Raw genomic sequence first — 24414 nt, 5'->3', positions numbered from 1 at the left:
CTTCTGACAGTTATCTAATTTCTCGGCTCTCTCAGGTTGACAATCATTATAAAATTCTGTTTTCACGCCACTACGAATATAAACTCACCACCGATTCACCGAAAAGAACCATAACCTAATCGATCTCAATGTTAGGTTCGCGATTGAATCAAAATAGGGTGTTTTGTTGGATCGGCGTTGCTCCCTAATTTAATTTCGTACCCCCCGAACAAAAGCGTAAACATCGCCTGTCGGCTAAGGTTTACTTTACGTGTTTCCCATCTTGTTCGGTCTAAACGATATTTCTCTCACGTTAACAACCCCATAGCGTGTGCCACCTTCGATCGTTGGGCTAATAAGCAATTAATTATGGCGTTGTTTCCCGTTCCGCATGGCTCTGGTGTCCTTGAAATTAATTGCTCGGTATAATCGAAATCATGTATCTGAAGCCAGGGGTTATGTGTGCATTTGATATGGAACAATCTCGTCAGACATCTTATACGGGATTAGCGCATCCACCATATTCTTCATACTGTCTACTATTCAAGCAAGAACTCAAAAGACTTCAACTGTGAATAAGTACCGAATATTATGGCACCGCAACTTTTGATCCGGCATTAAAACCCATTCAATTCCCCCCCAGACTTCGCAGTCCATTGGCGGCACGAAACCCGTTTTCAGCGCGTCAAAGGATAGGAAAAAACCTCCCTTCTCTAGTCCGCGGCATCTATTCACAACTTTTCTCGATTAAAACGAACCGGTGCCGGCTTTGAGAGGATGCAGCAGATGAAAAAAATGAACCACTCTTTCATTTCGCGTCATATTCAGAGGGAACAAAGGGAAGGGGAGATTAAAGTGCGCTCGTCTATGGGGAATTTCAGCTTTTTCGGTCGATATGCTCGGCTATAACGCGACATTTTTTTTTCCAGAATTGGACCTGGATTTTTTGGAAAAGAGGCATCATGCAGGACCTAACAGCGACGTCGGCAGTCCCAGAAGTCCCATCGAGATCAGTCCAGAGTCCATTGATAGGATTAAGGTCGTTCTACTTGGGGCATCAGCTGTTGGCAAGACCAGCATAATTCAGGTGAGATAAATATCCCAATATGACCAAAACTTTGCAACCTATAACTCTGCTAAGAGTGCTTGTCTTGAATTCCATTTCACATGTTGTCAGATTAAAGATACCCTTTGTCTTCAGAGTTCCATCATTTGAAATATGAGATAGGTATACATATAGTTCTTGGGAAAATTTCCAATGAAACCTCAGCATCTCAGAGAGATTCAGTCGATATTGAACAGCGCGGTTGATCAGATTGGAAATTAGGAATGAAGATAAATCGATTCATTGGATATTCTGAACGCGCCAAAGAAATTAATTGGTGGTAAACCCAAGGGGAACATTGTTTTTCATTAGGATACCCTGAAAATCCACCCCATTTTCATTAATTAGTCGGTTTTTACTGGAAAAAGAAGCGGTGGGCGACAGACGAATACACTCGAAACGATTTTGTTAATGAACTGATGACGAAATGGCAACTATTGCTTTTAGAGCTAGTAGAGAAATGAGTAGAATAAAGATACAGAGTCTACAGGCTCAAAAAAGGTTCCTGCTGTTACAAACACCTTGAAATTAAGGTAAAATATAGATCTTTATGAACCTCATACTTGTTTGAGGAATGTTTCGTCAAATCTCCGACAAAGTATTGACGACCTGTTGTAATGTCTGCGGTGGGTAAGCTAAGCGGTGTAATTGCTGCGACAATGCAGACTTGACACGTTCGATATACTTTTGGTCATTGTTGTTCAGATTGAAAAATAGGAATGAAGATAAATCGATTCATTGGATATTCTGAACGCGCCAAAGAAATTAATTGGTGGTAAACCCGAGGGGAACATTGTTTTTCATTAGGGTACCCTGAAATTCCACCCCATTTTCATTAATTAGTCGGTTTTTACTGGAAAAAGAAGCGGTGGGCGATAAACGAATAGACTCGAAACGATTTTGTTGATATACTGATGTATAAGTTAGATGAAATGGCAACTATTGCTTTTAGAGCTAGTAGAGAAATGAGTAGAATAAAGATACAGAGTCTACAGGCTCGAAAAAGGTTCCTGCTGTTACAAACACCTTGAAATTAGGGTAAAATATAGATCTTTATGAACCTCATACTTGTTTGAGGAATGTTTCGTCAAATCTCCGACAAAGTATTGACGACCTGTTGTAATGTCTGCGGTGGGTAAGCTAAGCGGTGTAATTGCTGCGACAATGCAGACTTGACACGTTCGATATACTTTTGGTCATTGTTGTTCAGATTGGAAAATAGGAATGAAGATAAATCGATTCATTGGATATTCCGAACGGGCCAAAGAAATTAATTGGTGGTAAACCCAAGCGGAACATTGTTTTTCATTAGGATACCCTGAAATTCCACCCCATTTTCATTAATTAGTCGGTTTTTACTGGAAAAAGAAGCGGTGGGCGATAAACGAATACACTCGAAACGATTTTGTTAATGAACTGATGACGAAATGGCAACTATTGCTTTTAGAGCTAGTAGAGAAAGGAGCAGAATAAAGATACAGAGTCTGCAGGCTCAAAAAAGTTCCTGCTGTTACAAACACCTTGAAATGGTCTTCATACAGCTCATACTTGTTCGAGGAATGTTTTGCCAAATGTACGACAGAGTATTGGCGACCTGTCTGCGGTGGGTAAGCTAAGCGGTGTAATTACTGCGACAGTACAGACTTGACACGTTCAAAATAATTTGGTCATTGTGATTCATATCTTTCCTATCCACAAATTACATTTTCCATCATCGAGTGAGCCTTCCACCGTTCCATTTCGTCATACGGAAACAGAATGTAGAAAATCGAGGTATCAACGTCATGTACTTTTCTCGAATTCAATTCCGTCCTTTCACTTCCGGATGGAGCCGTAAAAGGATCGGAGAACCCGAGGGGGATAACCACGCCGTCGAATATCGAGGAGAATATACGAGAAAGATGACAAGAGCCCCTGATACGTCTGGAAATGTTGACCCTTTTATCATCGTCATACCTATCTCAAAGCGAAAATCCTTGGTCCTTCCATATCTGACGCGAAAAAAACCCTGTCATCCGGAGGTATTTGAAGGGAAACAAAGGTATCAATCGATTGGTACGAAGTAAGTGTTGTAGGACGTGAACAAAGTCTGAAAATTTGTTGATTTTTCGGTGGATGCGCTGAAACAATAGATCGATATTGGGCATTCTTCACAGTCTTCAATAATAGTTCAGCGAATTCGCATTATGAGTACCAAAACCTTCAAACTGCTGAATAATTCATAAAGTGTGAAGTTCCATAGACGTCATTTCCATAATATGCAAATAATGCGGACAATTTCACATGCAAAATAGACGGCGAAATGATCAGAATATTCTCTATAAGAAACGGAATCCATAAGAAATGGTCTAAGCTGTTCTGTACAGATAAAATGAACTGGGGTGTAGGAAACACGAAAGGCTTCATTGAAATTTGTAGATCATATCCTTATTCACCATAAGCGTGATTCCTAGCAGTGTTTAGAAAAGGATGAAGCTTCTCTAAAAGATCAATTTCAAAGACTTCGAAAAAGATATTTCGTCATCTTCCTATCCGAACTTCGAGTCTTATAGCTGTTAGTAACTTGCTCAGAGTCACTCCCAAACTTACCCTATTGTCCCACCAGCGTCTCCGGACCAAATCCTTCAATTATCTCCGATAAACTGCCGTAATAATCTGCTAAGATTTCAGATGCTCATCGGAGTTCGCCAAACTCAATTTCTGAGCTCCGTCGGATCTGCCTTCCCTGCAGCACAATCGAGAACGGTCCAACACGACACAATTCGATGAAATTCCTGGATGCAGGAGCTATATTGAGCACGTGACTAGCTCCTTGATCGATACAAGAGGAAATGACGGCTTACTTCCGACTCTCGTTAAAATTCCAGTTAAAATTCCACGGGCTATTGGGTCGTTCAGTGCTGCAGATTGATGATGTGCTGAAATTGGCGAATTTTGGGTTGCCGGATTTTGTTCCTTCTCCAGATTGGGTCCAAGAGGAATTCCTGGAAGAATAGGTTAAATTATGAACTCGTGAAATCTGTCGGCATTATTTTAAATTCAAAACTGGAAATTTTCATCTTGTTTCAGCTTTAACATCAAACGCTAATCTCAAGAAAATTAACCATCTAAAAGCACATAAGCTAGGATATTGAATACCCTTGTTTAGCTGCAAAATTCGTATTTGTATGCGGTTTTGGGGCAAGGATAAGCCTTCCCAACATTCCTTGTCTAATTGTTCTTAGAACACTTAATCTAGTTTGTCCCTTATATGAAGGTTTTCCTTCATTCTCCAAGCTTCAAACAGGTTCAAATGACAAATCTTTCGATCTATTCAATTCAAGTATGGTCATGTATGTGTGGATCTACTCTGACCGAAAAATATTGACCCATAATTCGTTGTAGTAATAGTTGAAATGGAACATCCACTTTCAAGAGGGTTGAATTATTTATTGGTAACAAATTGAAGTTGCAATCACTTGAGAAACTAAAAAGATACCGACATTTAAAGCTTACAAATGTACCTATCTTGGGAAAGGAATCACAACCAGTTTCTTCAGAAAACGAAAAAACGGTTTTCCCATCCGCAAAGGGTGAAATATACAAGCTTTTAGCGGAATTTATTTCCTGACTCTGATTGCTAGGGGCAGTTTAGACTACTAAATGAGATTGGAAATTGTAGAATTGGAATCGAGGTAGATTGAAGTTCCCAGTGGAATTGTAGAAATAAGGAAATTACCTAGAGGGATTATCCAATAAGAGGTGAGTATTCTAGAGGATCAACAATGAAAAAGTCGTATCTTTGAGCACCAAAGTTACACCAGTTATCACCAAAACAACATGGTCATTAAAGCCTGTCAACATTGAAGTGATTTCTATATTTTCCATGGTGGTTAACGTATGTTAAAAAGGATATGACCTCGTCAAACGGAAATCCCGTATGACCACAAGATATAAAATGACATACAAGCCACCGAAAGCCCTAATATTATGCAAATTATGTTTAGGAAATTTCTCTCTTCATGAATATTTCTGCAGTTCCTGAGTCTAGATCGATAAAATGCAAATGGGCCAAGTAATTATAACCAGACAGTTGTCCGTTGTTGGAAAGCCTCCGAAATTTGAAATCCCTTACAAGTTGGTGAGATTCTCGATGAATTTTGATTCCGTTCATTCTCCCTCGAAAAAGTTTGCATTTCCTTTCGAATTTTCTGAAAAGAGTGAAGTTTTGACACAATAAAACTAACCGTAGATGGATATGTGATACATATTCTGAAAGAGCAACTATTCACAATTCACCCATCCTGATCAACCCCCAGTTAATTTTTTCATCGCCTCCGAAACATGGATTCAATCGATTCGCTTTCCTCCTGACCAGTTCAATTTTCCAACCTGTTCGATTTCCCGTGAAACTCTGTTCGAAATTTCCCGACCTATCGGTGCGGAAACATCAAACGAGATAAATTGATTTGAATTAGGGGTTTAAATTTACGTCTGTACCATAGCGAATCCGGAATGTTGATACGTTTAATTAGTGAGGATTATTTGTCCATTTTTTTTTTGGCATCGAACGTTTCCGGTGAACGATTTCAATAACAGGAGGACGATTAATGAGTACAAACAATTCCGTTTCGCAATTTCAGATAGGGCTCGAGTTTCGCTCTACAATTGCTCAAAAATTGAAGTGGATGTTCGAAAGAAGACTTGGAACCATGGATTGGCCTGCTGCCTCTCCAGAACAAAATTATATTGAACATCTTTAGTCTGCGATGTCACAGCAATTACACCGCTTACCTGACCCACCGCAGACATTACAACAGCTCGCCAATGCTTTGACATTCCTCAAACTTTTATAAATAACCTCATTCACACAATACCGAATAGGGTAAGAGCCATACATAAAGAAATAAGCATGAAGAAATATAACATTCCATATCAGCGCATTCAAAAAACCATGCAAATTCTCCAGGGACTTTTCTCACTATTACTCTTTCACTCCCAGACATCTGGTCGCTGAAAAAAAGTCTGAAAGCAAGGAATCCGAAAGGAGTTCATTAAGAACTCTCACAAAACTTTCTATCCACCAAATAGGATTATGAAATACCCCACCATGAAAAGTTTCAACTGAAATCCCTTCAAAATTGTGAAAACTTCTCCTGGGAAACTTGGTTTCATTTCCATCCCTTTCGTATATCGATAAATGAGGGTGAAATCTACCTTTTTATTACAAAAGAAGAATACGAATAGATCAATTCTTACTGACAGGATAAAATCATTTCGAAACTTTTTTGTCTCCATAAATCGACAAGGATTCCGAGACAAGAGAGGTAGAAAGAAGGGTATGAATTCAAGTATAAATTCATGAAATTCGAGCCAATTTGTAGAAGAGGAGATTCGAATGAAATATCGGTTTTATTATCTCGTGTTTGTAGAAACTCTGCATGAAATATTCACGCTTAATTCCATGAGGAATCTCTTGGAAAGGGCATAGCTATGATACGTCAAAGTCACAAAAATCCAGCACACTATCCTTTACGAGTGTCATTTTTATCGTACGAGTCATATCTTATTCTCTTACAGATTCGTCCAAAGTATAAGGCTGAAAATCTCAGTAGTTTCCTATTTCAGTTTTCTGTCTTCTCAACGTGAAAACTGCACTTCCAAAATGATAATATTTGACTCGACGTTGAACTAGTTTCTCGTTTTCCCTTGCAATAAAGACACCGAGTCGTCTCTAAATGAAAGAACAGCGGATATAGTATTTATAGAAGCCCTATCATTACCTTTTCCGTGTGTTTGAAGACTAAATGAGATCCTTCAAGTTAAACGGAAGTTAGAGGAGGGAAAGTTCATTCAGCCTTCAGGAGACGAGGAAAAAATTTGATGAGATATTTCCCTTCGCGAATTTATGGGGAAGTAATTTGAAAAGATTTTTACAATGCAGCGCCATAATGTACGTTAACGTTTGGAATGAACAGTGTGTGTGAAAAGTCAATTCAATATACAGCTTCAAAAACTTGAAAGACATCAAATATTTCCTTAAGTGTTTCATCTACCTGGCTACCTGAGATAGCCAGGTAGCATTTGGCAAATTCCCAAAAAGTAACTATGACTCTTGAGGTAGTTAAGGTAGTCATGGGCATTTGGCTACCTTAGAGTCATAGTGACTCCATGTACAAAATGTAACTAGTATCGCTATATCTCATTTTCTCACTCTGTATAAATAAGGAAAATGATATTTAGGACCAGGCATGCCTCAGAATAGGTAAACACTCTTCAGTCAACAAAAACATGCTACGTTCACGCTTTGTATTTGTAAAATAATCGGATTATGATGTGAATAAACATCCTATCCTAATGGAATCTAGTAAAGAGCAAATGGTTTTCCTTGTTTGTATTTCGAGTAGCTGTAATACTTGATGAAAATTTATAATTAACCTGATTTTCTGGTTTATATCAGCCAAAACTTCGAAATACATCAAGGATTATTCAATCTTTCTTATAGTTTCTCGCTCCGTTTTGAATTTTCTCAAGAATATTTCTTTCAGCAATTCGTTTGGAATGATTTCTACGAAGAATACGTTCCGACTGATAAAAAACACACGTACTATCCATCAGTGATAACGAACGACAGACTGTATGAGATCAAGATATCGGACATACCAGTCATTCCATATTTCCCAGTGAATTCCTATTATGAATGGACGAATTACAGGTAAATCGACCGCAACTCTAATCTAGTGTACCAGCGCATCCGCCATTTAGTGTATTTTGGTGGATGCGCAAATCTCACATAAAAATACGCGTTGATAATCTGTGATTTTTTCAATCTACAGATACTACGGCCTCAGAAGTTCCTCAGCGTACATCCTAGTCTTCGATCTGTCCAATATCGAAACCTTCCAATACATAAAGACCATCAGAGAGCAGATCTGCGAGTCGAGAAACATGAACAACGTTCCCATCCTCGTCGTGGGCAACAAGCAGGATCTGGTCACGGCGGAGGAGGGCCACAGCGGCGGCGGTAAACTGGCGATAAACAGTGGCGTAGAGGAGAAACGCAGGGACATCATCAATCTGGTCAAGAAACACTGGAAATCAGGCTACATCGAGTGTAGCGCGAAGTACAACTGGAAAGTGATAGCGGTCTTCAAGGAGTTGATCAACATGATCGATCACATTGATTCCAGGGATCAGAGTCCTATGTTGGACAACATACAGGACGCTTTGGATAGGAATAAGTGTGTCATTTTGTAGAGATTCGACAGGGGGACATCCTGTGTATAAATTGTTTCGCTTGGATGTTTTCTTGTTCTGCTAGTTTCGCCTCAATTAGTAACGATTGATTTTTTTGCCATATTTTAATGAAACCACGAGTCAACCCTTCAAAAACGAGCTATCGATATTTTTAATAAACTACTTTATATATCGTTTTAGTTACCGAGTTTCAACATAGAGTAAAACAATTTTTTATAACGTGGTATAGGACCTCTCGCTCAAAACTGTTAGATAATACAAATAAGTTGAAGACAATCGTAGCGAATATTTTTTCGTTAACGTGTTCTGTTATTTTGTTCTCGAGTTTCAGTTAGACGTTTAATTATAGATTATGTGCTCAATTCCAAACTATACTGATATACAATAAATTTGTTACCTAATCAATAAATTGCTACATAAACGTAAAAATGGTTGTGAAAAATCGTTGTTATGTATTTTAAACTGTAGATGATAAGGGTTACATAAAGACTTTATATAATATTCGACTTTTTTTCCCTGGAATGGAGATTTAAAAACACCAATAATTCATGGCAAAGTTTATTCATATTCCGTTCACAAAATGGCACTATATATCTAAAGCAAAATTCAAAAACAACAATATACGATTCTTAAAATATAAGCATCACAAATTAAAGCTATGTATAAAAGTGAAAAAGTTCACTAATCACTACATTTCAAATATTTCCTAAGATCAGTTTGAAATATCTGAAAAAAATGCAGTAAATATCAATTAGACAGGGGAAGGCCCTGTTGCTGCTGTTACCCATTTTATAGAAAATAGACCATATCAAAAATAGCTGCGTTTCACAAGTCTGTACTATAAAATTATCAATATAAAAAGATATATATCAATACGTGAAAATAGTTACTCAAAAACTCTTTTTAATCTAATAATGACTGGATTCAATCTAATTTAGAAGTTCTTAACCTTCATCTCCTCGAATTGTCAAAATGGTTGGTTGCCATTGGATACCGTAGGACACTTCATGTCTCTAAGGAAGGGTAACCAATGGCAACCAACAATTTTGACAGTTCTTCACAAAACCCTTTGTTAGGTTAACTGGAAAAACCTATGCTCTGGATAATTTCACCGGTTATATAAGCTACTACATTCCTGAAATGTATCCCACATTTCTAATTCCTCAAGCGTCAGAATTATAGCAGTCATGAGAACAATATAAACAGTCGTTCCTGAATAACAGTTTGGCCCCGAACAAAGACTTTTTACAGACTTTACAGGCGAAACAGTCATCGGTTGCATGAAAATGAACTCCGTCCTTCAATTGCAAACCTTGTTGATCGGGATGGATGACCTCTTTGCAAGCGTAACACTTATTAGCCTTCGTCAGCTCGTAACAAGGTATACAGACAGGCTGATTGTTCTCCATGACATAATTCTGATCCGCCAAGGGTTTGTCGCACTCGAAACAGCAGAAATGCTTGACGTGGAAAGTGGAATTCTCGGCTAAACAATACTCCTTGACGAATATCAACTCGTCGCAAGCCATACAACGTGGTATACCCCTAATCTTAGCGTAGTCCCTACCGCAGTAGATATTATTGCTGGATTTGTCGTAAAAATAGAACATATCGGCCAGGATCTGGTTGCAACCGTGACATTTAAAACATCCCGTATGGTAGATGGCATCCGATCTTTCCGGTATGGCAATAGCCAATTCCTCCTGACCGAAAGTCTCCTTGCAGTAATGGCAACAAGGCAAATTGACCACGTCGAGGTTGGGCTCGAATTTATTGGGTGTGGAGCCTTCGAACAGCTCGTTGTCCTTGGACAAAGCAGTTCGTATGTCGGGGTTTTCATACTCGATATCTCTGATGGCCCCTATGGGGATATAGCTGGGCTGCAGGTCGTCTTCGTGAATATTTTGGTTCCCCGGCACGAAAGCCCGAAGATTTTCGTTGTTGGAGTGATGGCTTGGTGAGTTTTGACCCAAGTAAGGCACATTTTTGAGGTTATTGGAAGGTAACGAATCCTGACTGCCTTTGGTGGGTGTACCTGACGGTTGTGTGAAAGTATCCGATCCTCTTGGGTTCGTTTTATGACACAGTGGCGATTGAGGTCCGAAGGAATGCGAGGGTGAGTTATGGATACCATAACCTTGATTATCCGGATGCATCGGATTGGAAAAGGACGGTGTTAGATTCATAACCCTGTCCTTAATCGATATTTTGCTGGGCGATAGGGTCCTGTCGGATATGGGGGAATTTCTGGGTCCCAAAACCGACAATTCCTTCTGTTTCAGTTTATTCAATCTGTCTTTGACGCTCAGTTGATGGTAATCTTCTTGCTGGGCGCCGTCTACGGGGGGAGATCCATAGGTGGAATACGCTAAATCCTTCAAATTCTTTATTTTGGCAGGCGTTTGTTGATTCTCGTACAGCACAGTCTTTCCGGGACTGTAATGAGGTAGATTCTCATCGGATTTCCCCAATTTTCCAAGCCTTTCCTCATTATAATCCAATGTATTAGGATGTGACATTTGGGGAAAGCCAGAAACCCCACTTGGCATTTCCATCTGTGGATTACGTTGGCACAGAAGAGGGTTACGACTCGGGGAATTCAAAGGACTCATAGATGCGCCTTCTATAGTTCTAAATGGACTACCAGGCGTGAGAGCACCTTGAGGAGGGTAAAACGTATGCCCAGGGCTATTAAAATCGTCCTTCTGACTTTCAGAAAAAGACAAATCTTTGATCGGCTTGAAATAGGCAGGATTTTGGTTTTCCTCGACGGTATGAATATTTCCCGGGTTGTAGTGAGGCAGATTTTTCTGAGATTTCAGCTGATTGTTGATGAACTGGCTCGGATAAGTCAAATCTCTGACAGAACCCTCACGTAAATCTTTCACAGGCTCATTCTCCTCGTAACTGTTCACAGAATGCTTAATTGGCACAAAAGCGGAAGGCACTAAATTTTTAACACCGAAACGATTGTCACGACTTTGTAATCCAACGTTTGGCGGTGATACTGGGTAATCGTTGTAAGGGTAACTCAGATCCCTCAAGCAGGTTTCTTGCGGTACTTGAATATCCTCGGTAACAACCCGGTTACCCACAGGATCCAAAACTATCTGTTTCAAATTGTTCTTGGTGTTCTTCTGAATCACGTTGTTAACAGTTTCCTGTTTTTCCCTGAAGCTCGGACTCAGTGGGCTTCGATCGCCAAATTCACCTCTTTGAGGAGTATTACTCTGATAAGCATCCGAATCTGGTTTCTCTTTCAAATCCAAACCACCAAGTCTATTTCTCAGATTCTTCAAAGGCACAGAATTGTCCCCTCCGTGTAATATTACATTTTCTGAACTGACAATACCTTTCGGCACATTATTTATTAGGAACATGGCATCGTTCTTATCCAAAACATGCGTTTTGCCCTTGTTGAAGTTGATCTGAATCAAGTGTCCAACACCCACGCTGCTCTGCTTGATATGAGCAACATATTCCTGCATTTTCTTCAACTCCTCATCCGTTAAATCATGACATAAGGTGGGGTCGATATCATGAACAGGTATCTGTTTTTTCAACATTTGTTTTCGGTCCTGGGCAGCTTGGGACCCTTTGATTGGTAAAAGTTCCGGTGGCACTGTTTTGAGATACTTATCAATGGTTTCCTTTTGACCATTTGGGGCCCATTCAAGCTCAACCTCCTTATCCTTTCTTCCAGGTAAAACTACAAGAAAAAATTGTATGAATGGAATTCTCTCTTCTCTGTAAAAATGGTTCATTACCGATTTTTCTCTTAAGTCGATTGACTTTGGTTCCGAGAAGTTCATCTTGGGCCCAGCCATAGATGTCATCGTCTTGGACTTCATGATTCTCTTTAGAACATTTGCAATTCTTACAGATTTTCCTCCAGAAATGCAAATCAAGACCTACGAGGAGGAAGATTAACTCAAGAAATAAAAAATTAAAATATTTCTAACCAGGGCATTTGTCATCGCAAGTCAGACAGGGGGCCCCTGCACCTAACTCATGACCCAGCTTTGTCTTCAGTCTTCTTTCCCTTTTCGCTTCTAGTTCTTTCAACCAGTTCGGGGTTTCAGGTATCTCAATTTCACTACCCATTTCTTCAAGTATTCAATCTAGATCAACTTAACAAGACACCATTTCGTTTGTAAAGATTTGAACAACACTTTGAAGTTGCAGAGTGTCAATGTTTGGTAATACGCCCAATATTCCAATAAAATAATTATGAGTCATACATTAAAGGATATTGGCATTTCCGAGAACTTTGTTTACATGATACAACAGGTGGTGAGGTTGACAAACAAATTTTTAATCAGATGGAAATGAAGTAATCTGTAATCCCTCGAAGACACAGATTACAGATTACTCTGTAATCTGTGCTCCAAGATTATTGCAGAGCACTGTAGAATCAGACAAATGACAAATTCTATGGTTGACAACTACCTAAAAAGTCAAAACATGTTTCTGTGACGTTTGTTTTTTTCCATTGTTAGGATATCTAAATCAGAAAGTTGAAAATGAAATGTTCCCCATCTTCTTATTTCACAATAAATTGAATATCTCAACATTGAAATGGCCTATTCACCAACTGTGGAACTCGCAAAGTAAGTTAAATGTTTAATTAATTGTTGAAAAACTACAGAAAAAAATTTCTTCAGGCAATTGGGTGCTATCAAGGTAGTTGATGTGAGCAGAGAAAATGAAACAAAGAGAGTTGCACAATACTTCGATTATTTACTGGTGTTGGACTTCGAGGCGACCTGCTGGTGTTTTCCAAATGGCAAAGGAAGGAAAAATGAGGTCATCGAATTCTCTGTTGTTCTTTATGATGTTAATGAGGGCAGGATCATTGATGAATTCCAGCAGTACGTTCAGCCAACCGAATTCCCAATACTCAGTGAATTCTGTACAGAATTAACTGGTAGGAGATACTTGTGAAGTGTACATAAACATAAAGTATGCAAGTTTTGTTTAGGTCTGAATCATGACTATTTTCCAGGAATAACTCAAAAACAAGTTGATGAAGGTGTTCCAATTGGGACATGCTTGATGTTGTTTACAAGATGGATCAACAATCATCAAAAGAATCTGAACATATCATTTCCTTGTGACATGGTATTGCCAGGAAAGAAGAAATGTGTGTTTGTAACTTGGAGTGATTGGGATCTTGGTGTATGCTTACCGAAAGAATGCAGAAGGAAGAACATTTATAAGCAAGAGTTCTTCGGAAAGTGGGTAGATTTGAGGGAAATTTACATGGTAAATAAATTGAAATTATCTATAGTTTCAGAAGAATTACAATAATTCTTTTTCAGGAGCATTATTACAGAAGACCAAAGGGATTGCTGGGTGCTCTTGAGGAGGTAGGACTTGAATTCATTGGAAAACAACACAGTGGTCTAGACGACGCCAAGAATACGGCTTACTTAGTCAGGAAACTAATAGAAGATGGAGCATTGTTGAGGATCTCCAGAATGAATAAGAAAAAGAGATGATTTTCTGGACATGGCACTAATGGATTAATATTTATTAACTCAGGATACGGGGGGGAACTAGAATAGAAGATATGGAGATTTTGAAATTTTTTATCCAAGATGTGTTGAGATAGTGCTGTTTACAAAATTTATGTCAAGTTATGTTCTTTTCAGTCATTCTGATTTTAAAGTTTTTCAAATGTTGAATAAACTTGTGGTTTTTCACGATGATTCATTTATGTCTCTGTTAACGTTTAAAAATAATTTGAACTAAAGTGCAATTGTTATATCTCCTACGACTGATTCGTGTTCATTTAGTTTTGTTAACTGGCGCCAGCCATTTGGTTTTCCGAATAAAGTAAGATCTACTTTCATAAACAGTGATATGAAACATGATTTCCGAATTGATCTTTAATCGATAAATAATTGCTAATTAAAAACAAAAAAAGTCACAGAATATCATATTAACAACAAACGACGTGTGTATTCTGTGATCCCATAAATTTTTATGCCCACCAGAGACAAGACTCTTTCTCTATGATGCCCACGGTATCCAACTACAAAATAACATATACATTGGGGAATTTTCGTACTTTCTATTTAATGTTGGCAACATCACAAAGTTCTATGGTTGTCATCGTCTATGTTCTGCGGTCCATCATCGAGCGAATTTGTATTGACAAAAATGTCCAGTCAATTTCAACAATAATGCGGTCAAAAATTGTTATATTCGCTTGATTTTTCCCGTCATTCCGAAGCGTCATTAAGCCTTTTATGTGTTTGCATCACTGTTCGGGAGAAACGAAATGGAACCGAAAAGAAAGCTTTCGTAAGTAGTCCATATTCCAACATTCCTGTTTTTCTTGTCTTCAATCCTATTGTTAAGTTTTGATTCGTTTGATACCAATATAAGTATCGTTGATTCATACATCGATTTAAGTGCTTTGTAGTTTCTGAATCCGAAGCCGATGGATAAGAAGTTTTCCGGCAATTATTTCCTGTTTATTTATAAATAATATGTATAGGTTGATAGGGTGTTATAATGGGCTGAATTGTTCTTAATTTCTCGTTTTCTTTGGAATGTTTTATGTTTTACACGAGCACCGGAAGTTTTATATGTATCAGTCTTACTGCGTTCCAGATTCCACAGTTCTGCTTTTTTGTAGAATTGATGTTCCAAAGGCTCCCATGAGAATAAATTATCGTATTTCACCGGAGTTTCTTTCCAACATATTTATCGCTCATTTTGGCATACATCTTGGAAGAAATTTCCATAATTTTATCGCGAAATTGTTTTAAACGTCTAATTAACGTAATCAGATGTGTAGAATGTCTGAACTTGATAATGGTTTAGGAAGCAATCTACTTCCTCGATTTTCTCCTGTATTAAATTCGCTCGAAACCGATAACTTTTCCTAAGCAATCAAGTGAACCGAATAATTGGGGAACTGATAATGATCAGGCATTCGATAATCAATACACAGACTATTAATGGTTGATCTGAAAACATTGTTTAACGTTGAAATACTTGCAGAACCCAGGGAGACTCTCTCTATCAGATCTTAGCGTTGCCCAAGACTGCCACAAGCGAAGAGATCAAGAAGACTTACAGGAGGCTCGCTCTCAAATATCACCCCGACAAGAACCCCAACAATCCGGAGGCTACGGAGAAATTCAAAGATGTGAATCATGCCCATTCTATACTCAGCGATCCAACGAAGAGGAGCATCTATGATAATTACGGTTCATTGGGATTGTACATAGCAGAACGGTTTGGGGAGGAGAACGTCAATACCTACTTCGTGGTAACGTCGACATGGTGCAAGGTTAGTTCTACCAGTCTGAATTTCGTTCTGAGCTACGAAAAATTGTCAGTTTTCAATCAGACCAAGGGATATTGTTGAACCTAGTTTCTTCTCGGTTCAGAAGCTTTTTAGAACAATTTTGTGAGAGAATTTAACTTATCTTGCAACAGTTTGTTTACTAATTCTTTAGGTTGAAATTATAAAGACATAAAATGCTTCATTTGTCCTGCTGATTCAATTAAGAATCATACTTATTTCAAACTAGGGTAACTTGTAACCGTTACAGTATAGTAAACAGTATTGTGTTGATGGTTGTGATTAAACTTTTATTGTTCGATGGGACGTCATTTTATGGAATTGGAAACGCTACTATCAAATCATAAACAGTAAACAACAACAGTTCCCTATTGATGCGTGTTTCCCGAAAAAATTGCACGATGTGAATAGGTGAATCTTATCAGGGGCATTCCTCATCGTTCAGATAACCAAATTCGAGTCCGTCTGATTTTTTAAAAATCCTTATCGACCTCCTCTGCTCGAATTAAAATAAATCTACTGAACTCTGCTACGTAAACTTGCCCGTTTTATCAATCGTCAGAGATAAGTGCAGATCGTACGTTCGGACGTTGGGTTTACTGTTTGTCGTTCTTCGAGGGGTTGAAAAAAATTCGTTGTATGGTTGTTCGGCATGACAGCCGACTTTGGCTTCGGCCTAGTGTCTGCCTGGTTCTGTTTTAAGAGCCTCAGATGCGACACGCAGGTAAAACGCGCCCACGTAGCAAGAGAAATCCCATTTCGAGCAATAACAAACCACACGTACGATTTTTTTTATTTTTTTTTTCAGGCGCTGTTCGTCTTCTGCGGTGTCGCCACCTGCTGTTACTGCTGCTGCTGCCTGTGCTGCTGCTGCAATTTCTGCTGCGGAAAATGCAGACCCCAATCCCCGGAGGAGACCGGAGACTATCACACCCTGAACGTAAGTGTTGCACTCTTCGCGTTTCTCTCGGTGTTGATCGCTTTGTTTTGCTTGTTGCGAGTGCTGATGTGCTTTGGTTGGTCGCGAAAGGTGTGCTTCCGCCTTCTCTCGGACAGTAGCCGTACCGGAAAAGGTTATGTTTAGGTCCTGTTGTAGTGCTTCTTTTGAATTTTTGTTTGGGGTTTTACTTAGTTTTTTTTTTTTTGTTGTATTCAAATTCCCCAGACGATACAGTGCTTATGTAATGATCTGGGCAGAGAGTGAGTTTAAATAATAAGTTTTTAAAATACTGAAAGTTTTTTTTTGGTTTGTCTCTACTATAAATTGAAATTTATTCTTCGAAAAATGTTAATGATAGACAAATTCTCATCACAGGGGTACTAGATGAACGAAGAGAAAAAGTTTCAGTATTATTTAATGAGGAATATAGTAAAAGCAATGAGAAGAAAACTATTTGCTTCAATTATATAAAGGGAATTCAGGTGAAACATAAATTAAGACTGTTGAGAGTACAAATAACTTATTTTTCTAATAAATATTTTTATATGAATAGTATTTATGGCAAATATATATTTTAATTGAGTATTATATCTGAGGAATCCTTTCACATCCTTAAAAGTGATCGTTTTCTTTTATTTTCATGTTTTAAATGAAAGATATATTGAGCAAATAGTAAAACATCAATCGTCGCAAATTTGAAGTGGAGGAAATGGAGAAAAAGAAATAGAAAATGATATTCCCACTCATGAGGAAAGTGTTTTCATCCTACTACTTTCAACATTCTTCGAACTTTTGTCAATTCATACAGGGTGCGACAGAGCTGATTGACTAGTCATTTTTCGGGTTGTGGTGGGGGACAGTTAGGTGCGGAAGGGCTCTCAGTGTTCTTTAGGGACTGTAGTTTTTAATCGGTACCCGAATGCTTCAAGACTTTGGGAAACCAAAAGTACACGACGAGGAAAACCGAAAACGGTAAGAACGGCCGCGATTTCTTACTGATTGACACCGTTTTTGTCATTTTTTAAATAGTAAATGGGCTCTGTCGCACCCTGTATCTCCGTCATTTTTCCCATTGCATGCACACGAACAGTTATCTACAACTAACGGGTTGAATCGATACGCGTAACGTAATGTTTCCATGCCAATTTATCCGATGGGCCTTTAACGACTTTACTCCTCGGGGGTTTGTCTGTTTTGTATGTAGAGGGTGCGTCTTTGATACGTGTCGATTGTCCGATGTACGGGGGTCTTGCAACTTTGTCGAAGTCGCTCATCTTTCTTTTTTTTTTCTCTGCACGATAGGTGAACTTCCTTCTTTCCGCCAAGGTAAGTCTTCCGCTTTTTTCACGCTTCTAGATCGACGCCCGACGACGTTTCGGCGCTGATTACAGGTAAACTACTCTAACATCTTCAGCACATCTTGTTCGCTCTTTCACCCGCCTTCAAATACGCTTGTTGTGGGTAAGATTTTTTTTTTATCTCGAATTGAGGTTCACAAAAACCTCTACTTGTTAGGGTTTGGACATGAGAAGATTTATTTATGTTTATATTTATTTTGTTGGCGTCTTCAATCTCGACCTTTTATTGTGCGTTTTTGAAGGCGTAAAGAGTCGATGTCACGTTTGATTTCTCATGTTCTCTACTCGTTTTGTACGATTTTTATTTTTTACTTTTATTTCTCCCCGTTTTCTGAAATGTAGCGATTTTTTTGCAGCGGGATCAGGGACCTAGTCAACAACCGATAATTAGTCAACCCGGAAAAGGGGTAAGTTTTGGTCTTATTCCCTATTTTAGTTTGTTATTTTCTTCGACCCGTGCTAACGTTGTTGGAAACCGCGTACAGAAAGGTTTGTAAATTGTGCATAGGTCTTTTTTTTTAGAGTAGAAGAGGGCGATTGGAGTAAGTAGTTTTTTGATACTCTCGAATCCGCAGCATGAACATCATTGGCTATTTTGGTTTTTGAAAATTTATGGCTTGGGATCACCGAGCTTATTTTTGCTGAAATTTTTTTTTAACGAGGGCGTTCGTATGCAGGATCATGATTTACGAGTCGAAGAATTCACAATTCTAATCATCCTTTTTCTATTTTAGAGAACTTGAAAGAAACGTGTTTTCGAGCACCACGAGGCCGAAAGAAAACTTTTATTATTAACATTGAGGGATGTACATTCGAAATTCGCAATAAACGTTTCATTCTTTGACTCCCTGGAATTCATTTTAAGTGCGAGACGATTTTTTCCTAGGTCCGTTGTTGATCGGTTGCGTTTTTTTGCAGGACGATCATTCTGACGCTGACGGATCTCCGAGGGGGGGTTCCCCCGTGACTTCCCAGCCTTCCCCGAAGAAGGGGACCGGCAGCATGCCGGTCTACGCCATGCCGCCGCCCAATTATAACGAAAGTCAATCGCTGAATCAGGGTGATGTACCGGTCTACACTCCAGGTGAGAACGCTTTGCGGATAATCGATCAAAAGTTTCGAAAATAGTTGATTTTTTTCAATGAATCATGATTTTCCATGAAATACTTGAAAGGAAAACAAATCCCGACCATCAATCATGATTGTAATTGTACTATTTCAATTTTTTTTTAAAATTGTTGCTAACTATGAATGTTTGATGCTTCACATGTAAGATGCCAATGTTACATCGCAAGGTATGATGTCACTTTAATGTGATTTTATTAATTTAAGTAAAATTGACTCATTCGTTCAAACTGTTTAAGGATTTATAATTTTAACATTTCACTATCTCCTTAAACAGTGATTTACTCATAGTCAGGGCTTTTATATTAATACACATTCTCTCTCTTTCCCGTCTAAAAAGAGAGTTAAATTATATTTTATCCAGGAATGAGTTCCGCATGTCCTCCGAACCAGCAGCAGTGGTGAGCGACGACCTAACGTCAGAATACATCAAGATGAACCCTAGGCACTTTACAGCCTTCATTCACACCACATCAGCCTAGATCTATATTCAAATTTCAGATTATCGAAAAAGTAAGTTAAGTGTAAACGATTGTTAAAAATTTTTGAATCATTTGAAAAATCATAACCACCAAAAAATGTCCCATGTGTCAATATTCATCAGTTCCCGATGAGACTCCATTTCTGATTCGTAATTATCGTAGTTATTCCCTAAATGTTTTGTTGTATTTTGTTCGAATGTGCAAACTCATTCTTGTTTCTTGCATATTTGAAATTTTTTTCGAAGTAAACTTCGGATCATTGAGTCAATTAGGAAGAAAGTAACGCAAGAGAGGTGCCATTGATTTTAACCGAATCTAGTGACTGATGAAAAATGCAGCTTTTGTAATTTTTCCTCGAATCAAATTTGAAAAATTAATCGTCATTTGCGAGCAAAAATTCGTAGAGCACGTTTTTAGGTCCATACTTATTTATTGTAAATTATGCGGAATTTTTATTAATGTTCCACTTGGAAATATTGACTCGACCACCTTTTCCATCCACGAGATCTTGAAATTTCTTAAATATTTAATCTTGTATTTATTTATACCTTTTCCTACACAATGGGACACTTTTATGTATAATTATCGACACTTAAGCTGTCACTTTTGGAGAGGTTACAGACATACAGAGAGCGGTTGGTGAATGGATCACACGAAATTTTTTGAAATGCTCATTTTTTAAATCGCACACACACATAATCAAATTTTGATCTTCGAGGGGCTTCATTGTGTTATGGATTCACATCTGTGCCTTTAACAAAATGAGCATTACCTCATTTTTCCTAACGACCTGTGTGTTGCAACTTCTTCAATTTCTATAAAATTGATATGTAACATTTATTAGATGTTGAGTCATATAATTATATATTAATAATGAAATTAGCTTAGGTATGATTACTAGAGCTATGTCTGTGTATATTATGAATAAATAATTAAGACATTAATTTTATTATTTCAATATGACGCTATTCCACCCCACATCCATTTAAAATTCAAGTCAAGAGAGCTATATGACTCTTGGAAAAAGTTCTACGAAGGAGAGGAGAAAATAAATGAATTTTCTTTTGAAAATGTTGCATTCCTACAGGGTGAACCTAAAAGTTTGAGTACCGCTATCTGGTGGACAAAAAATGAACCATCCCGTCTATGGTAGGCAAAAGAAAACTTTAAAGTTCTATGTATCTCGCATAGAAGAATCGAATCTGACATTTTCATTTGCACTCTGTGCTCTAACCTAAAAATCTGTTGATGGAAAAATAAACTTTCGAAATCGGGAAATTGAAATGTTTTCTATACTGAGGAGCACACTGAGTATTTTCCGAAATGGATCGAATATACCGGACGTCCCATCTAGATTGCATCACTTACTGATGTCGCCCGTTACAGCAAGAGCAATCACACCAAACTATAATTTCTTGGCACCTACGATTACGGAATACGTTTCGAAATGCGGCTTTAAGGTTAAAGGACTCCTCCGAAAAAGATGCAAAGACTGTTTCTTCGTCGTGAGAGACGAAGGTTTACATGTAGTTTGCAAGACTCACCGCAGACATAAACAGATGGCCATGAGGAAAAAGCCTCGTAATACTTGGATACTTTCGCATGCTACTCAGGGCAAAGTTAGACCGTGGTGATAGAGCTTTGTATATATTTGTAGTGTTTAGGTTTCAATAAATATTTCACGAATCTGTGTCTCAATAATTTCAAATAATTAAACTTGAGATATTCGAAGGAATTCCATCATTTATCGGCAGGTTAGTAACTTCTTATTGGACTACACTAGGTAGATATTAAAACTCGCAAAAATAAATGAGCTGGTTTATGTACAGATCAGAATTCATCAAACAGAGCACTGGCATCCACACCATCAAAGACATCCTCAAATATTTTACTATTTTCTTGATTTTCACTGCTACAACTGGCCACCTCAACTTCCTTACTACATTTATTCACATTTTCCTTCTGCGTGCTGCAGTAGTTTGGTTCCTCATTGAAAAATTCTTCAATACCCTCTTGGCTATCGAAAAAGTTCATAAGCTCATTGATGTTTTCATTTTCTTTAGAACTTCTACAATTTGAAACATTTTCCTTTGACTTTATCGATTTATCACTTCCGATTGATTTAATTCTCAACACGCTCAGATTCGGAGTTTCGGAACAACTACTGGATTTAACATTTTGTACCACTTTTCTGAAGGAATCACTCAAATTCGTAGGCCCTCGCAATTCTGAGTTCTTCAAGGATATCGCCTGCATAGTTTTACACCCATTTACTAGCTTCATGTTCTGAAGTCTCTTAGTCTCTTTTATCCTATTTAAAATTTCATTTGCTGGTAAATTTTGTAACACAGTCTTTAATATTTCACGATCTACTTGACTTGAACCATCACTTGTTCTCTTTTTGTTGGAATAAATTGATACCAAGTTATTTTTTGTTATTGTTAAATATGGTTCTTCGTTTGGTCCCGTATTCAGTACTCCTATATCTTTCAATACTATAACAGAGCCAATAGTAAGACATCCCGAATGTTCTTCATATAAGTTATGTAAAATTGTGCCTTGTATGGTTCCTAAAATGGAAACTGGTGTCATAACATAATCTACTATCACAAGTAGAAAACTCCCACCTGTTTTATCCTTCAAAACGAGATTAACGATAGGGTTTTGTATACTATGACTCCTGATATTATCTATGAAAGCTGCTAAGAAAGGGGCTTTCTGATTGATCAGTTTTTTCGAAAGTGTCCTGCTTCTGATCCACTGAATACTATATTTTTCTGGTAATGAAAACTCATCTGTTTTAAAATCTAACACCATCTTCTCCCATATTTCTTCACTGAAAGGAGTGAAAGTATCCTGGGAACATACATCATCCTGCAACCATGTTTATCTCAATCGAGCCTGTCAATAAAGAAAACATTACCTTTCTTTCTATTCTTGAACATTTGATAGTGCTTTCTGAAACAATATTGCTTAGGCTTCTTTCTGGAAGGAGCCCTGCAGGACCTGGAAACCTACGTTTCATAATACTTCTATCACTTTGAATTCTAGACTCTGAACATTCTCTTACATCTTCATCAACATTTTTCCGACTACAATTGACTGTTTCATTGTTCCTTCTTGGAATTTGGTCACAGTTTTTGGTGTAGGATGAATTAAGTTCGTTCTTTGGTAACAAAGGGGGTTCTTCTATAGGTTCACAATCGTTTGTTATTTTAGCAGAATGTTCGGTATTCACATCGAGTTTGAGTACTCCAGATAACGCAACAGGTGGTACAGTTTCTTTCTTTTTGAAGCGGAATACTTTCTTAACACTAGATGTACCTTCATTGATTTCATTCCTATCAGTTCTAAGTTTTTTATTGGTATTTTCGTCATGAAAACCGGAACTCTGTCTTTTCAAAGAGGATTTAGTACAGTCTGAGGTCTCTAAAATCTGAAAATATATGTTGTTTAACTAGATCTTTCAGGTGGATTGTTTTTATTCACTTCGTCTATGTCGATGTCATCTTCAAACATTTCGTAATTTCAAGTTTTTACTTCTGGGACATGAAAATTTGTTGATTGAAAAACAACCTAACCTTCAAAAATACAATAACAAACGGAACCATAGAAAACTACTCGAAAACAGTCAAATAAAACTCTGTGCTCAGAAATGGACCAGTGTTCCCACAAGAAGAATGTGTTTCAACCCATCTCAGGCCAGTTTTACCAACGTGAAAAACTTATTTCGTCGTGTAGGTCGCTAGGAAATTTTTTGCGAAGAGGGTCCATGTTTTTGGGGTAGGATATTCGAAAATTTCAGTAATTCGGGTAAATTTCTTTCGAGAATGGGGCTGGAAGATTCCGAAAGCCTATCAAATTTATATGTGGAAGATCGCAGACTTTTGTTGTGCAGCATGCCGGCCGATTATTCGTTTCAACATTTGAAAATTTTAAAAGGTAGGTGAGAAAATTTAGACGTTCTTTATTGTCATTTTTTTTGTGATTCTGCGTCAGTCTGATATAATTTCATCCAGTAAAATGGTGAGAAAGTGCGCGTATAAGGCGGTTGTTGATTTTCACATCAACGAAAATACCACCTTAGAGTCTGGAAAACCTGCAGATTACTCTTTTAAAAAATTATCGGAACCACAAGGTGATAACAGTTCATCGTTTAACTTTTTACTCTGTTTGGCAACCATTATCGAAACGCTCAATTTCTAGCCATGGGCGTAGAAGCCGCAAGGTCGCTGAGAACAGGCAGCGTTCCAGAAAGGGGTACGGCCAAGAAGAAGCTCCTCACCAGGTCAATATGGCTGAATAACAACAAACTCAAGAGCATAAAAAACCTGGAGGTTATCGTGGAGTCGATACTGGAGGTACCTTCGCAACTCAGCTGGATAGATTTTTCATTCAACTACATCAAAGACATAGACGACTGCATCCTAAAGTACCCCAATCTGAAGATAATCTATTTCCACGGAAATTGCATCTCTAGACTGGCCGAGGTCATGAAGCTGAGAAAACTCAAGCACTTGAGAACGGTGACGTTTCACGGAAATCCGATTTCGAACATACCCCTATACAGGGTGTCCATCATGCATATGCTACCACAGGCGAGGTTTTTCGCTGTTGGATGACGAACAGGTCCTAATGAAAACTTTTAATTTCCAGGTATTGAACTTGGACTTCTTTCCTATCATCAAGAACGAAAAATTGACGCCACCCCCCACTGAAACCCTCAAAATTATACGGGAATACGAAGCGAAAGAGAAAGGATCGTCCAAATGAAATATTTCAACATTTTTTTGTTGTTTCTCGAACTTTGCAATATAGAACATCCACTTCAACAACTCTCTTTGTACCATGATTTCTTTTCTGAAACG

The 24414-nt window shown here is 38.1% G+C and overlaps 8 protein-coding genes across 14 annotated transcripts in view; 5 read left to right on the top strand and 3 right to left on the bottom strand.

Annotated features, from left to right (window-relative positions):
* The window catches only part of LOC123320324, a 376599-nt gene that overhangs the window by 183828 nt on the left and 168357 nt on the right, over nt 1-24414 (bottom strand). The gene's annotated exons all lie outside the window — the stretch shown is intronic.
* On the top strand, nt 844-8819 carry LOC123320286 (ras-like protein family member 10B). Its single transcript, XM_044907570.1, has 3 exons — nt 844-1066; nt 7612-7778; nt 7900-8819. The coding sequence occupies exons 1-3, from the start codon at nt 875-877 to the stop codon at nt 8318-8320; spliced, it is 780 nt and encodes a 259-aa protein (XP_044763505.1). The 5' UTR covers nt 844-874; the 3' UTR covers nt 8321-8819.
* LOC123320218 lies at nt 8865-12626 on the bottom strand. The gene is made up of 3 exons (XM_044907457.1): nt 12283-12626; nt 12088-12231; nt 8865-12029 (listed from the first exon to the last, which is right to left on the bottom strand). The coding sequence occupies exons 1-3, from the start codon at nt 12422-12424 to the stop codon at nt 9484-9486; spliced, it is 2832 nt and encodes a 943-aa protein (XP_044763392.1). The 5' UTR covers nt 12425-12626; the 3' UTR covers nt 8865-9483.
* Nucleotides 12772-14033, top strand: LOC123320289 (ERI1 exoribonuclease 2). Its single transcript, XM_044907574.1, has 4 exons — nt 12772-12930; nt 12985-13247; nt 13326-13585; nt 13642-14033. The coding sequence occupies exons 1-4, from the start codon at nt 12899-12901 to the stop codon at nt 13819-13821; spliced, it is 735 nt and encodes a 244-aa protein (XP_044763509.1). The 5' UTR covers nt 12772-12898; the 3' UTR covers nt 13822-14033.
* LOC123320290 (dnaJ homolog subfamily C member 5-like) lies at nt 14434-20490 on the top strand. Of its 4 annotated transcripts, none has more exons than XM_044907577.1 (7): nt 14434-14629; nt 15335-15626; nt 16450-16581; nt 17884-17907; nt 18296-18346; nt 18858-19023; nt 19405-20490. In XM_044907577.1, exons 1-7 carry the CDS (start codon nt 14607-14609, stop codon nt 19410-19412), a joined length of 696 nt encoding a protein of 231 aa, XP_044763512.1. In that variant the 5' UTR covers nt 14434-14606; the 3' UTR covers nt 19413-20490. The 4 variants fall into 4 exon arrangements, with proteins under 4 accessions (XP_044763512.1, XP_044763510.1, XP_044763513.1 ...); XM_044907575.1 differs by having other exon boundaries at nt 14435-14629; nt 19429-20490; XM_044907576.1 differs by lacking the exon at nt 17884-17907 and having other exon boundaries at nt 14436-14629; nt 19429-20490.
* Nucleotides 20753-21234, top strand: LOC123320322 (54S ribosomal protein RTC6, mitochondrial). The gene has a single exon (XM_044907626.1). It carries the CDS (start codon nt 20830-20832, stop codon nt 21178-21180), a length of 351 nt encoding a protein of 116 aa, XP_044763561.1. The 5' UTR covers nt 20753-20829; the 3' UTR covers nt 21181-21234.
* Nucleotides 21351-23191, bottom strand: LOC123320243. The gene is made up of 4 exons (XM_044907498.1): nt 23036-23191; nt 22470-22982; nt 22174-22420; nt 21351-22116 (listed from the first exon to the last, which is right to left on the bottom strand). The coding sequence occupies exons 1-4, from the start codon at nt 23063-23065 to the stop codon at nt 21377-21379; spliced, it is 1530 nt and encodes a 509-aa protein (XP_044763433.1). The 5' UTR covers nt 23066-23191; the 3' UTR covers nt 21351-21376.
* Nucleotides 23289-24398, top strand: LOC123320298 (leucine-rich repeat-containing protein 51-like). 3 transcript variants are annotated; one of them, XM_044907591.1, is made up of 4 exons: nt 23365-23488; nt 23566-23684; nt 23753-24144; nt 24203-24398. In XM_044907591.1, the coding sequence occupies exons 2-4, from the start codon at nt 23570-23572 to the stop codon at nt 24317-24319; spliced, it is 624 nt and encodes a 207-aa protein (XP_044763526.1). In that variant the 5' UTR covers nt 23365-23488; nt 23566-23569; the 3' UTR covers nt 24320-24398. The 3 variants fall into 3 exon arrangements, with proteins under 3 accessions (XP_044763527.1, XP_044763526.1, XP_044763525.1); XM_044907592.1 differs by lacking the exon at nt 23566-23684 and having other exon boundaries at nt 23289-23488; XM_044907590.1 differs by lacking the exon at nt 23365-23488 and having other exon boundaries at nt 23513-23684.

Source organism: Coccinella septempunctata, chromosome 9, assembly GCF_907165205.1.
Source record: "Coccinella septempunctata chromosome 9, icCocSept1.1, whole genome shotgun sequence".
In the NCBI taxonomy this organism is placed as follows: Eukaryota; Metazoa; Arthropoda; class Insecta; order Coleoptera; family Coccinellidae; genus Coccinella; species Coccinella septempunctata.
The sequence above is the reverse complement of the archived record's forward strand: the minus strand, read 5'-3'. Positions and strand labels throughout refer to the sequence as shown.

Coding starts and splice junctions, on each gene's coding strand:
- LOC123320298 (XM_044907591.1), top strand. CDS start 23,570: ATGGTGAGAAAGTGCGCGTATAAGGCGGTTGTTGATTTTCACATCAAC. Junction 23,685..23,752: donor AAAATTATCGGAACCACAAG/GTGATAACAGTT, acceptor CTCAATTTCTAG/CCATGGGCGTAGAAGCCGCA. Junction 24,145..24,202: donor TCATGCATATGCTACCACAG/GCGAGGTTTTTC, acceptor TTTAATTTCCAG/GTATTGAACTTGGACTTCTT.
- LOC123320243 (XM_044907498.1), bottom strand. CDS start 23,065: ATGTTTGAAGATGACATCGACATAGACGAA. Junction 22,421..22,469: donor GTTCAAGAATAGAAAGAAAG/GTAATGTTTTCT, acceptor ACATGGTTGCAG/GATGATGTATGTTCCCAGGA. Junction 22,117..22,173: donor CGTTTTGAAGGATAAAACAG/GTGGGAGTTTTC, acceptor TTTCCATTTTAG/GAACCATACAAGGCACAATT.
- LOC123320218 (XM_044907457.1), bottom strand. CDS start 12,424: ATGGGTAGTGAAATTGAGATACCTGAAACCCCGAACTGGTTGAAAGAA. Junction 12,232..12,282: donor TTGCGATGACAAATGCCCTG/GTTAGAAATATT, acceptor TCCTCCTCGTAG/GTCTTGATTTGCATTTCTGG. Junction 12,030..12,087: donor TCGACTTAAGAGAAAAATCG/GTAATGAACCAT, acceptor TTTTTCTTGTAG/TTTTACCTGGAAGAAAGGAT.
- LOC123320289 (XM_044907574.1), top strand. CDS start 12,899: ATGGCCTATTCACCAACTGTGGAACTCGCAAA. Junction 12,931..12,984: donor CCAACTGTGGAACTCGCAAA/GTAAGTTAAATG, acceptor AAATTTCTTCAG/GCAATTGGGTGCTATCAAGG. Junction 13,248..13,325: donor ATTCTGTACAGAATTAACTG/GTAGGAGATACT, acceptor ACTATTTTCCAG/GAATAACTCAAAAACAAGTT.
- LOC123320322 (XM_044907626.1), top strand. CDS start 20,830: ATGTTTTCTATACTGAGGAGCACACTGAGTATTTTCCGAAATGGATCG.
- LOC123320286 (XM_044907570.1), top strand. CDS start 875: ATGCTCGGCTATAACGCGACATTTTTTTTTCCAGAATTGGACCTGGAT. Junction 1,067..7,611: donor GCAAGACCAGCATAATTCAG/GTGAGATAAATA, acceptor TATTTCTTTCAG/CAATTCGTTTGGAATGATTT. Junction 7,779..7,899: donor TATGAATGGACGAATTACAG/GTAAATCGACCG, acceptor TTCAATCTACAG/ATACTACGGCCTCAGAAGTT.
- LOC123320290 (XM_044907575.1), top strand. CDS start 14,607: ATGGAACCGAAAAGAAAGCTTTC. Junction 14,630..15,334: donor GAACCGAAAAGAAAGCTTTC/GTAAGTAGTCCA, acceptor AAATACTTGCAG/AACCCAGGGAGACTCTCTCT. Junction 18,347..18,857: donor TTAGTCAACCCGGAAAAGGG/GTAAGTTTTGGT, acceptor GTTTTTTTGCAG/GACGATCATTCTGACGCTGA.